This window comes from Sinocyclocheilus anshuiensis, unplaced genomic scaffold, assembly GCF_001515605.1.
Source record: "Sinocyclocheilus anshuiensis isolate Anshui unplaced genomic scaffold, SAMN03320099.WGS_v1.1 scaffold1127, whole genome shotgun sequence".
Taxonomy (NCBI): domain Eukaryota; kingdom Metazoa; phylum Chordata; class Actinopteri; order Cypriniformes; family Cyprinidae; genus Sinocyclocheilus; species Sinocyclocheilus anshuiensis.
In genome coordinates this window covers 1,009,602-1,026,192 of record NW_015546115.1, presented here as the reverse complement: position 1 = coordinate 1,026,192, position 16,591 = coordinate 1,009,602, and the positions used below count along the sequence as shown (strand labels likewise).

At 38.9% G+C, this 16,591-nt stretch overlaps 3 protein-coding genes across 3 annotated transcripts in view; 1 reads left to right on the top strand and 2 right to left on the bottom strand.

Annotated features, from left to right (window-relative positions):
- Positions 1 to 4,879, bottom strand: part of LOC107700804 (protein FAM161A-like) — a 6,055-nt gene extending 1,176 nt beyond the window's left edge. The window contains exons 1-7 of the mRNA XM_016502619.1: positions 4,650 to 4,879; positions 3,509 to 3,771; positions 1,809 to 2,915; positions 1,322 to 1,367; positions 1,081 to 1,268; positions 734 to 833; positions 402 to 559 (exon numbers count right to left, since the gene is read on the bottom strand). Of these exons, the coding sequence (XP_016358105.1) occupies positions 402 to 559; positions 734 to 833; positions 1,081 to 1,268; positions 1,322 to 1,367; positions 1,809 to 2,915; positions 3,509 to 3,771; positions 4,650 to 4,793 (2,006 nt within the window). The 5' untranslated portion in view covers positions 4,794 to 4,879. The remainder of the gene's footprint in view (positions 1 to 401; positions 560 to 733; positions 834 to 1,080; positions 1,269 to 1,321; positions 1,368 to 1,808; positions 2,916 to 3,508; positions 3,772 to 4,649) is intronic.
- Positions 4,880 to 7,638: 2,759 nt separating this feature from the next.
- On the bottom strand, positions 7,639 to 13,867 carry cct4 (chaperonin containing TCP1, subunit 4 (delta)). The gene is made up of 13 exons (XM_016502709.1): positions 13,584 to 13,867; positions 12,817 to 12,869; positions 12,609 to 12,698; positions 12,093 to 12,201; positions 10,447 to 10,711; positions 10,208 to 10,340; positions 9,981 to 10,120; positions 9,745 to 9,841; positions 9,544 to 9,654; positions 9,232 to 9,362; positions 8,091 to 8,325; positions 7,887 to 8,000; positions 7,639 to 7,777 (listed from the first exon to the last, which is right to left on the bottom strand). Exons 1-13 carry the CDS (start codon positions 13,690 to 13,692, stop codon positions 7,763 to 7,765), a joined length of 1,602 nt encoding a protein of 533 aa, XP_016358195.1. The 5' UTR covers positions 13,693 to 13,867; the 3' UTR covers positions 7,639 to 7,762.
- Positions 13,868 to 13,987: 120 nt separating this feature from the next.
- Positions 13,988 to 16,591, top strand: part of LOC107700878 (putative tRNA pseudouridine synthase Pus10) — a 15,114-nt gene continuing 12,510 nt past the window's right edge. Inside the window, exons 1-4 of the mRNA XM_016502710.1 lie at positions 13,988 to 14,204; positions 15,376 to 15,502; positions 15,604 to 15,804; positions 15,896 to 15,982. Coding sequence (XP_016358196.1) covers positions 15,377 to 15,502; positions 15,604 to 15,804; positions 15,896 to 15,982 — 414 coding nt within the window. The 5' untranslated portion in view covers positions 13,988 to 14,204; position 15,376. The remainder of the gene's footprint in view (positions 14,205 to 15,375; positions 15,503 to 15,603; positions 15,805 to 15,895; positions 15,983 to 16,591) is intronic.

Genomic DNA, 16,591 nt, shown 5'->3' with positions numbered 1-16,591 from the left:
GTCCTCTTTTGGAAGGCCAAACAAAGTAGTTTCGCTTTCACAACGAAGCACACAGCGCCTTCACGACATGGCGGCGGCGGCAACAACAATACTACAGCGAGAATAAAAGTCACGCCTTCTTTCTTTGCGTGAACATTTGGGCGGCGTTATGCAAATCTTCCCACATCGTGACGTAGACATGTGGGGGCGTGTTAGAACGAGCCGTTTTAGGTAGGCGTGGCTGACTCTTAACTTTTATAAAGAATATCTCTTTGGATTTGAGACTTTAGTCTTTGCAACTTTACAGATCTTCTTTATGCACCAAGAGCTTCTAACACTCCAAAGAGAAAGGAAAAATTGAAATCGCATCATATGACCCCTTTAAAATGTATGACAGAATAGAGACCTCCTGGCTCTTCTACCTGTATGTGGGTGGAGTTTGGCTGCCGGAGTGGGCGGGGCTTGGAGTCTGCCTGTGTTTCAAGCCTTTAGGAGCTTTACTGCTGATAAAGGATTCACTCAGACCACATCCATGCAAAGTGGCAGAGTAGAGCTTTTCTGCTGCTCTCTTAGCATTCATCTGAGAAAGAGAGAGCTTTGTATTATTATCACAATGAACATTTCTAGTAGAGATGCATGTCCTCTCTTTTCCTAAAAGGAACCTTTTTGAGTAAAAATAACATTTTCAAACATAAAAAAGACCAAAATAAATTCAAATTTTAAAAAATGATAAAATAAAATAAAAAAAACTCACCTGTGCTACCTGTTCCAGTAACAGAGGTCTTCCTTTCACTCTTTCCTGGATTTCTCTCATCTCCTCCCAGTACTCTCTTTGTCTCTGAAGATCTTGTTTCCTGTTCCCATGTGCACATGCATATGAGTATTTATAATAATAATGATAATATATATATAGAGACAGACAGACAGACAGGCAGGCAGATAGTCTAAGAAATAATCTACGAACCTTTTTGTGGAATGGTAAGATTCCATGGATGTTAAAGGTTCTTCACTGAACCATCAATTCCAATAAAGAACCTGTACTTTTAAAAGTGTTGGTTGAGGTAAACGAAGAGCAGCTTATGAAAAGCTTCATTGTTTTACCTGAACTCTTTTAGTTTGGACGGGCATGTCTGGGCCAGGGTCACGTGCGGGTCGTTCGCCTGGGCTCGCTTTGTGATCACTTTTTGTAGTCTCTTCTCTCTCTGTTTTTGCTTCTCCTTCCATTTCTCCTCCTCCTCTTCTTCCCGCTTTCTCTGCTCAAGAACTTTTCTACTCGTAGGGGTAAAGAGCTGTCAGAGCTGAACTTTATGAAGGAGGGACTCCTCTAATGGGATGATGCTACGGTAAGCCAGCAGGGACAGGGTTCGGGATCAATGGACAGGTGCTGCCTTCAAGTCATGTCACAATGATCACATTTCTTAATATACACACACGTCAGTGCCACCAAAATATCATATTTCTAGTGGGAAACTCATTCATTTTTTGAGTGCCAAATTTTCAAGTTGGGTGTGTCAATTAAAGTGTAAGAGCAAATTGATGTAGGTCATAATTATGTTTTTATTGCAAATGTGCACTTTACAGTTTAGTTTGTATACATTTTGGGGATTTTTGATGAACAGCACTAAAGCTTGCTAGAAAATACTATGCATTTATCTGGATTATGAAGTGATAGGCTTTGCACGTCAAAACCCACTCCCTCTGTATTTTCCATCATATCATTTGCTCTTCATGTTGGCTGAACTCAGAATAGCATACTAAACTTACCAATTTGTTATTTTGTTAAATCAAGTTTGAGCTAAACTCTGCAGGACACTGGTCCTCAAAGACACGGTTTTGGGCTCTTTATCTCTGCCTCGATATCTGCCATGATGCGTTCTTTGTGCGAGGCAATATTAGCCGTGCGCAGCTGGAAGGGTTCACATGCTGTCACGGGCCGCACTTCTTTGCACTTCGCCAGCTGCTTCCGAAACCTCCTGTAGCTGCCGTCGAAGTCTGGAACTTCGGCGTTGATTTTGGGTCTGTGTGTTTGCTCTTCGTCCTGGGCAGCTTTGTGCACCTGTTTCTCACTAAGCTGCCGCGCAAGCATGCTAGGAGGCATGGACGCGCCGTGAAGCAACTCTCTCGCCCGCATCTGCATCTTGATGGCCCTGTAGAGCTCCTCCTCCTTCTGCTGCTCGCCCGACGCGGCCTCCTTCACTGTCCGTGGCACGGGTTTGGCCTTGAAGGGGCATTTCCTTCTCTCCTCTTCCTCTCGGTCGTGTTTGAGCATTTGCTCACGGAGCTTGGCCTCCTTCTGCTCTTTCTTCAGCCGTTCGCGCTCCAGGAAGCTGAAGGGTCTTTGCGAGGTGTGGAGACGCTGCTGCTCCAAGTCGCGATGAAGCCGCCGGCGCTCCTCGTCACGCTCCTGCAGCTCCTCGTACAGCGGGAGGCACACATGCGCAGGCGCCGGACTGGCGTGGAACTTCCTCTGGCACTCGGTGAGCTCCTCCACCTGGCGCCGGAGATCCGCGTTCTCTTGTTCCATCTCTGAACGTGATTTTATGCCCTTCTTGCGGCGTTCTGCCTCACGAAGGGTCATCTGGAAAGGCTTGGGGACTGTTACTCTCGGATGCCAACCCTCGTCTACCATTTGCTTGTGTTTTTTTAGCCGTTGACCCTTGAGTTTGCTAGCAGCCTGGCAGTCAGCAGGCAAGCTCTGCAGTGAGGATGAAAAGGGGTGCCACTGAGGTGAAGAAAGCTTATGCACGCTGAAGTCCTGCCACATGTTCTTGATGTGCTCTTTGGGCGAGATTTGAAGGCCTTTCTCGGTGTTGCCATTGTCAGCATTGCACTCTTCATCAGACAGGTCAGAAAGATCTGAAGTCCGCCGCAGCTCCAGAGCAGACCGGGCTTTTTTCAGATTGCTGGTTATCACTGGACTCCTTCCTTGTGGGGAACTATTTAACAAAAAATAACGATCTTTTCATTTCCATTTAAATTTAAGGAATGTTCTGCACTATACACTTGTTCACATGTTTGGGTCAGTAGGATTTTTATTTTTAAAAATTAATACTTTTATTCTGCAAGGATGCATTACATTGATCAAAAGTGACAGTAAAGATATTTATAATGTTACAAATATTTCTATTTTAAACAAATGCTGTTCTTTTTGAACATTCTATTCAAAGAATCCTGAAAGAAATGTATCACAGTTTCCACAAAAAATATGAAGTAGCACAACACTGATGATAATGATCACAAATGTTTCTTGAGCAGCAAATCAGCATATTAGAATGATTTCTGAAGGATCACATGATACCAAACAACTGTAGTAATGATGCTGAAAATTCAGCTTTGCCATCAAAGGAATAAATTGCATTTTGAAAGAAAACAATTATTTTTAATTGTAATAATATTTCACAATATTACTGTTTTTACTGTACTGTTTTGATAAGAGAATAATAAGAGACATATTTCTCAAACTTTTGAACAGTAGTGCATACCTAGAAAGAGAGTTTTGAAAAAGAAATAATTTTATGTATAAACTCACAGATTGGTCCGATCACTGTTGTCCGCCGCGCTCACCCCCTTGAGGTCCAGTTTCTTGCGATACATGAGTTCGAGTTCGGCCATCGTTTGGAGATGAGCCTTCTTCAGCTGCTCTAGCTTACGGTAGTACTCTTGGTTTGAGAAGTAGAACTCCCTGAGATCGATGTGATCGCCCGTCACGCGGTAGTCTTTGATCAGCAGTGCATTGCTGTCTTTAGCAGGAGGGTCATCAGTCACCAGCTCAGATCCAGAGTCGTACTCAATCTATGCAGATACACACAATGAAAACAATGATACTTTCATTGTAATCCATATCATAGGTTAAAATACTTAATCAGTACAATTCTTTAAGATTCTGATGCTTTGATTGACCAAAAAAACACAGTGTTTATGTGGTGAAATCAAGGACTGTTGGTTAAAAGCCCAGTGTTTTCGATATGTCACACTCTTTTTTGTGAAATTTCTGTCTGGAAAAGAGTTTTGTGCGGTCAGTAGTTGTGCGTGTAACACAAGATGAGTCTCTCTGTGTGTAAGCTGTTAATCTGCAGGTCTGTCAGCTTTAAAGCCAGATGGCAGATTGTGTTCTTCATTCATACCAGAGATTGTCTCACGTTTCTTCAGTTTCACCGTACTCAACATGAAACCAACACTATATTACACACATTTATGCAGGCAAATAAGGATATGTATTGCACGTTTTGCAAATTTATGAATACACTTTTTAGGGTAATTCAGCTATAGCATACCTAAGTAACTGCAAAACATAACCACAACCACAGAAGCCTATTGATTTACTTCAAGATTAGGATATAGCATGCTTACTGAACTTTTCATCATGTCAGGCCTTAACAGGTTAATCCTTCCTCTTCATCATCATTAGTGAGCTGTTTAACCACCTCTAGTGTATTACACAACTATTGTTTTCAATATTGTATTTTTTAAATCATGTTTAAGCCCAAACAACGTACATTGTCAGAAAGATATTGACTGAAAACCTCTTAATTAGGGCTTTTTTTTCTTTGTAATACGCCTGAAGTATCTCCATATGGTATGCAAGAGTGCAAAACTATTAGTACTCTTACAAATGACTTTCTCTTGATAGTTTAATCGATAGAAAAAGCAGTTTATTTGCTTTTTGTCACCTCTTTCTCATAGTGCATGTTGTCCGTGAGCGCGGGCAACGATCGCTCCCTCTCATACTGAGCTAAAGGGACTTTAGTGTGCGGATCCACCGGCGTCTTCAGACAGGACATCACCAGGACATTAGTGCGGTGAGACTTCTTCATATCCGTCTCTGCCTCCAGACTGCTTACATTCGACTGACTGGCCGCTTTTTGACTGTAACAGGTGCGCGTCTCCTTGACGACCGCGTAGCGTCGGGAAGCCGCAGTGACGCTCAGCCGCGGGAGCGCGCACGTATAAACCCGCCACCAACGGTTTATTTCTGAGGGGTATGTTGGAGTTTCGAGTTTATTTACATAAAAAGAAGTAAAAACTAATTTAGTCCAAACTAATTACATTAAAAAAAAATGATCTAGCTAGTTTTAAACACTTAAAATATCCGATGGCCACACCACAATATATGTAACGTTACCACAAAACCAGTCATAAACAGTGTTGGGGGTAATATATTACAAGTAACGCAAGTTACGTAATCAGATTACTTTTTTCAAGTAACTAGTAAATTTTATGGAGTAATGCAATATTGTAATGCATTACTTTTAAAAGTAACTTTCCCCAACACTGGTCATAAATGTCAATTTTTCGAAATTGAGATTTATAACGTTACATCATCTGAAAACGGAATAAATAAGCTTTCCATTGATGTATGGTTTATTAGGATAGGACAACATTTGGCTGAGATACAACTAAAGTTATTTGAAAATCTGGAATCTGAGGGTACAAAAAAAATTAAATCTTTCAAAATATTGAGAACATCCCCGTTAAAGTTGTCCAAATTAAGTCCTTGGCAATGCATATTATTAATCAAAAATTAAGTTTTGATATTTGTACGGTAGGAAATTTACGAAATATCTTGATGGAACATGATCTTTACTTAGGCCTAATATCCTAATGATTTTTGGCATAAAAGAAAAATCGATAATTTTGACCCATACAATGTATTTTTGGCTATTGAAATATACCCGTGCTACTTATGACTGGTTTTGTGCTCCAGGGTCACACATGTTAATTCAGGCCTGTTCTACCTCAAAGGTCTTGAATTGACAACTCTATCTGTATTCAACAAAATCAGCAGATAATGTCAATTCTGACCATACTGACTGTAGTAATAAATAAAGTAATTAATAATAAAGTAACAAATAAAAAATGTTCAATAACCAAAACATAATTAGATATGCCCTGAAACATTTGCATGGCATTTTGTTTCCCATGACTTCCCCTCCATTATTTTTATTATTAATTATATGTCTATTTAAATTTGAAGCCAAGAAATCAGATGGTCCTTTCCAAGACTAGTGTACAAACTGATTTCCAATTACATTACAATAAATACGTTTAACCCTTGTGCAACCTTTTGGACATTTTGTACTTTTCGTTTTTTTTTTTTTTTTTTTTTATAATTTTGCCTGTGTTATTGCCAACTGCATAAATTTTGGCACAGGTGTGTATTTTTATTGGAATTTTACTATTTCACTTTCATTTGCTTTAATAAATCAAATGAGTTTTGCACTAGGTGCACAAAATTGTTCCTCTCAGGACCTTAAGGACAAAAATGTCCCCATTGAAACTACTATTTTTAATCACAGTGCCATCCAACTGCATAAATTTTGGCACAGGTGTGTATTTTTATTGGAATTTTACTATTTCACTTTCATTTGCTTTAATAAATCAAATGAGTTTTGCACTAGGTGCACAAAATTGTTCCTCTCAGGACCTTAAGGACAAAAATGTCCCCATTGAAACTACTATTTTTAATCACAGTGCCATCTAACTGTAAAATGATGCAATTTTTGTTAATAGGCTTTCATTCTGTTGGCAAGGCTTCAAAATATTATTTTTTACCAGATGGTGCCATTTTTTTCAGGTTTGGCCTATAAACCAATACTCTCTTTATTCCTGTTTTCTGCTTCTGCATATTAGGCTATAGAGCCAACTGGATAAATAATGCAGCTATAATTATGTGGGTGTGTTGGTATGGATGTCGGAGATTGGTTTGTATGTGTCATAAAAAAAAAAATATGTGTGTGTTCTTGTAATATTTGAGAGAAAAACTCTACTGCAAATCACAAATCCAACCAGTGTGCACCAGCAGAGTTTATATTTGATATAAAATATCGTTCATAAATCATTTTCATAAGCTTAAACCTCTATAACTTTTTTTTACTTCAACAATAATCTGCCATGGGTCTTCTTTAAAATGAGACCAAACTTAACTCTGTGCTCCCAAGCTTAAACTTTTTATGACAGTTTTTTGACACTATGGATAAACGTGTAACTTTTTTTAAATTGACGCAAAAGGGTTTTAAAAAAAGAATCTAGCTGGTTTCAAATGCATATCACACCCAAATATGATAATTTTGGCAAGTTCCACTTCCAATTATCTTAAATATCTGTATTCAACAAAATCATAAGATAGAACTAAATTGGATCATCTTGGTTGTGGAAAATAACATTAATAAAAAAATAAAAAAAAAAGGTAATTATATTTACAGAGCATAATTTTATCAAATTGTAGCATTGTATTAACTGCATTCATCAACCCTGATACAGTAGTAAGTTATTAAAAAAACAAAAACTAAAAAAATCTTCTTTGATCTATTTGGGAAACAAGTTTATTGCTTTAGGCAAATTTAGGCAAAAACTGTGATCCTGTTTTCCATTCTGGTGTATTATTTTATATCTTAAAAAAAACACATAAAAATGCAAAACTGTGTTTTAACTCGCAAGGTTGTTGATTACAAGTGCGAATCGTCAGATCTTGATTTCAGACTTTCTCAGGCCTTAGAGCAGAGTTAGCTAATCGTCTCTGATCAGATAAGACGATTAGCTAACAAGATTAAACTTACTGACATGCAGTAATACACTGACCACGACAACCACCATGTAAATAAATTACTTTATTTACATTGACCACGTATATCAAAGCCAAATAACAAGAAAAGTCAAGAGTTACGGTGTCAAAAAAACGTTTTATTAAATTATTCCAGGTAACAGCAACAGACAGCGACAGATCAGTTGGTCTTATCGGGGTGCTAGCGTGGGGTTGGATCTTCCTTCACTAATCACATTCACTTTATCGTGTGTTCACCTGCAGAAGAGACGAGTCATTAATGCTTGTGCATTTACAGTCAACATCAGTACTAATTTTAGGGTCCTTTAAATACTCAAATACTCATTAGACTTTGCAAATCACTCACGAGATCATCAATCTTGAGGACGCTGCGGACCGTTTCCGTGGCGAGGGTGAGTGCGCTGATGGAGACCAGCAGAGGCTGAACTACCAGCTCCTCCAGGATGTTAGAGATCCCACCCTGAGAGACCAAAAGACGCATTAAATGCTCATTTTTGGAGGGGTTTGTCAGTATGCAGCACTATTGAGAACTAACGGTTGAAAGTCACACCTTGCGGACGTTAATCCCGGCCGTTTTCTCTGCCTGTGCATGTCTGTTGCGCAGCTCCGTGACCGTAGAGATGGGATTAAGACCAGCGTTCTCTGCCAGAGTTGAGGGAATGATCTCCAGGGCATCGGCGTACGCACGCACACAGTACGCTTCCATGCCGGCCAGACTGCGGGCATATTCTGCCAACCTCAGCGCCAGCTCAATCTCTGGTGCTCCGCCGCCAGCGATCAGAGCCCTGCAGACACACAGGAAGAGGACGAGTTAGCAAACAGCTTCTTCTGACTCCAAGACCTGAAAGGTTTCACCCAAAAACAAATGCTGAAAATGCCTATCCAAGATGTAGATGAGTTTGTTTTTTCATCAGAACAGATTTGGAGAAATTTAGCATTACATCTCTTGCTCACCAATAGATGCTCTGCAGTGAATGGGTGCCGTCAGAATAAGAGTACAAACAGCTGATAAAAACATCACAAGCTGCGTGTTTGTAAGAAACAAAACTATAATTGAGGAGTTTTAAATTCAAACCATTTCTTCTGGCCAAAATACCAGTTCATAATTACTAATGTAGCTTCCTCCAGTGAAAAAGTCAATCACTGTTGTCCTCTCACATCAAAATAAACCCACATATTTGTTTAGAACGGTGCTTGACCTGTGCATATTTCTCTCCTGATTCAGACCACTGGAGAAAGCATTATGGATAGAGGACTCCTATTTTAGCTGGAAACATCAGTTTAAAGTGGATTTGTTTCTTGCAAACACACAGATTTGTGCTTCACAAGACATGAATTGATGGACTGGAGTGATGTGGATTACTTGTGTATTATTGTGGTGTTTTTATCAGCTGTTTGGACTCTCATTCTGACGGCACCCATTCACTGCAGAGGATCCACTGGTGAGCAAGTGATGGAATGCTACATTTCAGCAAATATGTTCCCATAACACTCATCTACATATTGGATGCCCTGAGGGTGAGTACATTTTCAGGAAAATGTTATTTTTGGGTGAATGATTTTAATGGAGCAGTTACCAAATAGTCATAGAAAGTCAAATATCAGCCAATTTATTCAGCTTACGATTAATAATTATTATTTTCGGTTGAGAAATCCATAAAATCACTGGAGTCTCTTGAGATCTTTGTTACCTCTTCTTGACCAGACAGCGGATGACGCAGAGGGCGTCGTGGATGGATCGCTCTGCCTCCTCAATCACCAGTTTGTTGGAACCACGGACGACAATACTGACCGTCTTTCCTGGATTTACACATCCTGTGATCTACAAACACAAATCAAACACTGCTGTCATTATCCAGCACAGACAGAATAAAACCACATGCATCTCTGCATCTGGAGTATCCGTTTATAAATAAATGCTTAAGCAAATAATGTCCTGTATGCATGAGAAAAACAAAACATGTTCAGCTGAATATGCATGCAGGTTATAAAATTTAGGTTACCTTCACTAGTTTGCCAGATCCGTCCAGGTTAACCTCTTCTGCTAGCTCTGCTGTTCCCAGCATCTCTGGAGTGAACTGGTCAATATGAGCTATAGGTTTGGTGCCAAGAGTCTGATGGGACAGAAGACAAAAACTTGTATTAAAGAATGTGTAAAAAAACATTTAATAGTTTCATGACAGTGCTGGATCTGCTGGTCATACCTTGCAGATGAATTCAATGTCCTCCCTCTCAATGTCTTTAATCACCATTATCTTCATCTTATTCAGGAAGTGAAGGGCCAGATCACTCAGAGCATCTCTGAAAGAGCAATCACAAACACCATGAGAACCTTCGACAGTCAATATGTTATATGACAATAGTTATACAGTTTAACTAGCTTATATTTAACATTTTTTAATTAGTGACTGTGTGATGGCGCTTTGTGGTGATTTTGTACCTCAGGATGGATTTCTGGATGAGCAGCACAGTGCAGCCGGCTTTCTTAATCTGTTTGACAAGATTAAGGATGTAAGCTCTTTCCTCACGGAGCACACGGTCCATCTGAGCATAGTCCGACACCACAATCTGATTGTCCATCTGTCCCGACAGAAGCATCAAACAACGACTTGAATCTTGAACACCAATGGCTGCTTTTATATATCAGTTTGAAGCATGATCACATACATCAGTTTTAGGAGGGGACAGGCAGAACTGGATGAGGCCGATTTTGGCCTTCTCCACACGGGACACTCCAGTGTTCACCACCCTCTGAGTCAACACCAGACCATCCACCAGCTCACAGTCATCAATGGTCCCTCTGCAAACACAAACACAGCAATGCATTTGCTTTGCAAAGAGAAACTACTCATTTCTGCGGCCTAATAACTGACTGAGCAATATTTAAATACTATCCTGCATCTTACCCGAGTTTCTTGACTATGTGGATATCGCGGAGATCTACGCTGGTGGCGGTGGCGGGGTCGATGACCTTCATGACGGCGTCGACACTCATGGGTGCGAGTAGGCTGGAGTATTGGGACACCACCTTAGAGCAGAGCGAGGTGGTGGCGCTGTTCAGAAGGGTCTCTCTGTCGCTGAGCTGCACCGGCTGACTGATGGACGTCAGGATCTCCACACCTTTATCTACGGCCTTCTGGAAGGACTCGGAAATGATGGTCGGGTGGAGTCCTTGCAGGAAAAACAGAGCAGAAAGATCATGCTGAATTTGTTGTCATAAATAAACATCACTATGACATATGAAGAATTATTAAAAAAGAAAAAAAAAAAAGTGTCCCAACCCTAAATGTTTGATTTGATTTTTTTTTTTTTTAATTTAAGTTTATTGCCACATCAGCTTCACAGGCTATTTTATGGCAAACAACGATTATACATGAGAAAAACAATACAGTAGTACACAATTCAAAATACAAAAATTAAATAAAGCAATTATAAAATAAAGTTTTGTACATAAAATTCTATAAAAGATTCTTTAAATTTACTTTTGAAAGAAGTAGTCTAATAAAACAAGTTCTTTAGTGTTTCCCTAAATGGTTGAAAATGGCTGTGAAAGATCTGTTCACTGTGTCAAAGGATTCAACTGCAGAATATGCTTTGAATCTCTTACAATTTAAAGGGATAGTTCACCCATAATTCTGTCATCATTTACTCTCCCTCAAGTTGTTTCAAACCTGTATAAGTTTCTTTCTTCTGCTTAACACGAAAAATAATAATTTCAAGAATGTTGGGGACCAAACAGTTGACGGTAGCCATTGACTTCTATAGTACGGAGAAAAAAAAACACTATGGAAGTCAATGGCTACCGTCAACTGTTCGATTACCAACATTCTCCAAATGGTCTACTTTTGTGTTCACCAGAAGAAAGAAACTCTTAAATGTTTGAAACAAGTGGAGGGTGAGTAATTGATAGAGGTCGACCGATGTATCGGTTTTGCCGATTAATCGGCACCGATAGTTGATTGCTGGAACAATCGGTTATCGGCAAAAATCCATGCCGATAGTTTTCCGGGTTGCGTCCATTGCTGGAGCGGCTGAGAAGGGTCTGCTGTCATTATACAGTGCGAGAGCGGCCTCTAATGGTTGAAATCACTGACAGCACATGCTATTTGTTTAGACACATTATACTGTTTAAGCATGACAGTTAAAATGAAATGGTAACACTTTAAAATAAGAGTCCATTTGTAGCATTAAGATTAATGAAAGCTGTGTAAGTAGTATTGTTCCTTGTTAGAGTGTGTTAATTTCACCATTTACTATTACTATTATTATTATTATTATTATTTTTACTACTGCTACTAGTATGGTTCAGTACTGTTTTTGTTAATAAAGCACTATTTTAGTCTTTGTTCAGTATCAATTTTAAAACTATCGGTTAATTAATCGGTATCGGCCAGTGTGGTCCAACCTAGCTATCGGTATCGGCAAAATCCACTATCGGTCGACCTCTAGTAATTGATGACAGAATTTTCATTTTTGGGAAAATTCTATCAGCTCACACGTCATAACTAACATGATGCATGTTGTATAAAGATTTAATGCAACTAAAGCTTACCTTTCTGTAGCAGTTTAGCGCAGGCATCAAGAAGAGCTCCAGCAATCACCACCACTGATGTAGTGCCGTCACCAGCCTCAATATCCTGAGCTTTAGACAGCTCCACCATCTGAAACACACACAGAAACATCCCACAATACTCCAGACATTCACTAGGGTTGGGAATCATTTGAAATCTCACAATCGGATTCAATTTTTGGGTTTGATTCCATTCAGATTTTTTTCTTGATGTGCTGGACAGCTCTCATTGTTGACTTCTGCCTTTTATGTATTAATAATGTAACGACAACATTATAAACTAGCATTTAGTACATTTATTTATGAAATATGTGAATCAATTTAAATGGGTAGAAAACAGAGTCACAGTGCACATGCAATGAAACAGGCAAGTCAAGCTATGGAGAAACCAAGTTCAAATTCAGGAAATCTAAACAATATCAATCGAACACAAAAATGTTCATTTAGCACCTTCAGGTTATGTAAATTAAGAATAATGTCTCTGTATCAATGATTTACCATTTTGGCCGCAGGATGCAGCACCTGCATCTGTTTGAGGATAGTGGCTCCATCATTAGTGATGGTGACGTCTCCCTTTCCATCCTGAATCTGCAGAGAACAAATACATTCATTCAGCGCACTGAAAATGCACAGTCATCGAACCAAGTCAAATCAAGCAAAGAACTTTCATAAATAAGATTTATATCAGGAAATCATAAAAACAAACCATTTTATCCATGCCCTTAGGGCCCAGACTTGTTCTGATGGCATCTGCTACAGCTGTCAAACAAAAGGAAAGGATCAATCATAAATCATTACACCTGCTGATGTATGTATGTATGTATGTATATATATATATATATATATATATACACACATACACTTAATCTATTTAAATATGAAATATGTATTATATATAATTTTTTTTAAACATTAAACATTTCACATATATAATAATTTATAAAGTAATTTAATTTCTGATCTGAAGACACTAAAATAAAAATACAAATACAGAAATTAATGTTAACTATTGAGTACATGTTAAACATGCAACGCCTTAAAAAGATTTAAATTTGTTTAGAATCAAATTTTCTAGGAAAAAAAGACTTTCTATGGTTAATAAACGAAACTTTTAATACTAAATATTTAAATTTAAATATGTTTTAATACTTTGACTTTATGCTTTTTTGTGTTCATGACTGTGCATGTCATTTGTTATTAAGAAGACCGCACCTTATAAGGACGCAAGTGAGTGAGCACTGGGATTATGAGGAACATAACTTCATAATCATATTCCTCATCTAACGCTTTTAAACTGCCATATTTGCAGAAATGAAACACATGTATGCAGACACGGTCATGTTTATAACGGTGCAGGACTTCTATTATTGACTCATGCTTCCACTAATGTCATGGGCTGCAGCAGTACACTAAAGCAAACCCCTGTGAATGTTTCTCACAGCTTTAATCTGAATATCAGACTCTTTCTCTCACCTTTCCCGGCGCTGATGTTGCTGAAGCGGATCTGGGCGGGTTTGTCTCGGTCCACATACGCGCCTCCTTTGTTTTTAGACCCGTTTGCAGCCGCTACGGCTTCAGGCATGGTGGCTAATATTTATGTTGTTTCGTTCCTTAGAAATCACAGGCGGTGATGGACGCTATCCGGTCTCTCTAGGCGGTCTGTGCGGTTCGGATGGGTTCAGATAACGCTCGGTTCGGATATCCCACACAGAACCTTCCAGATCCACCGGCCGCGACGGGAACAGAGAAAGGACCCCGAGCGTGAGTGAGGATGCGCGTGAGGATGACGTTTAGGGGTGTCTTGATACATTCCCAGCGTAAATGCAGTTTCAGTGTAAGGAAATATTTTATAGTGGGTCAAGAACGCCCCTTTATGTCAAGAGTATGTTGTGTTAGATTATTTATAATATATAACTCAGGCAGGTTCTGTGCTTTGGTATAAAATTAGTTAAATATAAAGTTTGTTGTAGAGCGAGACAGTGAGCTGTGCTCATAGCCATACAGTCTATGGTTCATATTCATAAACATGTGACAGGCGCGTGGAAGCAGCCGCCTCTCTGTCTTTGACTGAAGAACTGAAGCGATGCAGTGAAGGTAAGCTGGACGATGAGCATGTTTAGAGAGCGCTCGTTCAATAACACAGCTGCCATTTGTGTTTCTCATTTTTGATCAGGTGTTATCATAGACATTGTTTCATAGAAAGCCAAAATATTTTGTCCTTTTCTTATATCATGATGATGCTATTTTGATCCGTCTCCATCTCTGTGCTTCTTCTTCTTCTTTATGTATTAGCGAATCTGCACAATATAATTAAAGCATCATAGATGTGAATCACGGAAATACTAGACAATAGTTTGCTTTAATAATAATAATAATAATAAAGAACATAAATGGCATGTAGTTGAGCAAAGTGTTAGACAGACTGTCACTCGTTACAAATAAAAACTACTAGGTCCATTTAGAGTTCTTGAGATTTAAACGATATGCATTATTTTCCTAAGTTTTTGGATTGCATTTAGAGTGTTTTTCAAAATTAATGATGATAATATTAATAATAAAACGCATTCTGTTTTATATTCCTAATGTATATTAATGTTATGGCATTTTATAACATTTAATAGTATACTAAAGTTATGCAATTAATGTTTACCTACTAAATTTTTTAAACATGATTCTCATTCAAATGTTGTTTGTAATTAACATCAGAATCATTTTAATAATATATATGTAAATGCATGGAAATACAAAATAACTTTTGATTGATTGCAAAAGTATTAGATTTTAGTTGCTATATTTAAACAAAAAACAGAGGTTGCGTCTTCAGTTTAGCATGCTATATGGACTATTCATAGAATAAATCAATGTGTCATCACATCAATAAACATTTATTTAGGACAAATTGCATTATATTTAATGATATGTTTTTGCCTTTTTTTTTGTCTGAAGCATGCTCAGACTTTGTGAAACTATGATTCTCATTTAAAAAAAAGTTGATTGTATTTATAACAGAATAATCTCAGTATACATATACATAAACGTAACTAACAAACGAACATATCTTTATTAAAAATAGTCTTTATTTTTTAGATTTGAATTGGCATAATGTATTATTAAAACGTCTGAGATTGTGTCTTCGGTTTTGCATCCTATGAACTAATCCAAAATTTGTGTCATCATATCTTTAAATGTGGTGACAATTATTTAGGACAAAATTGCATAACGTTTAATGCTATATTTTGCCTTCGTTCTCTTTTTTTCTCCGCAGTATGCTGTCCCTCAAAGAGAAGGACCGGCCCATCGTCAGAAAGCTGTTGTGCGCCGGCTGCTGTGCGAGATGCGTTCTGCGCTTCTGCTGTGTGGGAACCAGCTCCGCTTACAGACGATCCTACCAGGTCTCTCACGACCAGCCGTTTCCTTAAAATCATCAGGTTTTGTTTGATATAGCTGCATCGTTGTGTGTGTATATGTCAGTAATGAACATTCCCGTTTGTAGGACTTACGCAAGGAGCTTCTGGCCTTCATCAGTGAGGAAAGCAGCCCTCAGTCCCTCAGTGAGGAGAAAACCGACGCCCCGCCGAATAAACGCATGAGAATAGATGAGGATCCTGTCACACCAGCGCAGACGGACTCAGACATTTGTCCCGTCTGCTTAGGAGTCCTGCAGGACTTCTGTGATCCCACCTTCACCAAACAGGTATGTTTTCTTTTTTTTTTTCATTTTATTAGGCTGATCTGCATTCTGCTGCTGTGTGAACATCGTTTACGAATGATTTTTTTACCCGCAGGTGTCAGATGCTGTGAAAAAACAACAGTACGAGTTTGACAGTCTGGTGCTGACCGTTTCTCTTCCCACTCAGATGTCCGTCAGAGAGGTGAGTCCTGCCGCCAGTTTGCTGAATGATATCCAATACTTGTTTTTTACTCATTTTGAGGTGTTGGTTCCAAAAATAGTGTCTGTTTTGCTGAAGCACATCACACTTCTACACAAAATATAATGGATTTTATACGGACGGACGGACAGAAGATTTGGTTTTCAAGCTAAAGTAAAGTAAAAGACCGCTTAAAGGGGTCATATGATGCTGCTAAAAAGAACATTATTTTGTGTATTTGGTGTAATGAAATGTGTTTATGCGGTTTAAGGTTCAAAAAACACATTATTTTCCACATACTGTACATTATTGTTTCTCCTCTATGCCCCGCCTTCTGAAACGCATCGATTTTTACAAAGCTCATCGTTCTGAAAAGCGAGGTGTGCTCTGATTGGCCAGCTATCCAGTGCGTTGTGATTGGCCGAATTCCTCAAGCGTGTGACGGAAATGTTAGGTCCCTCACCATACTGTGATGCCTGCGGCAACCACATGTGACGACCCCGGGCTGGACTCCGCTTCGTCCACGGTGAAAGCCGATCCGGCGATCCACGGCGCGAAGTTGAAGCATTTCCTCAGCGACCAGCATGGATCAGCTCCAGGCATGACGAAGCG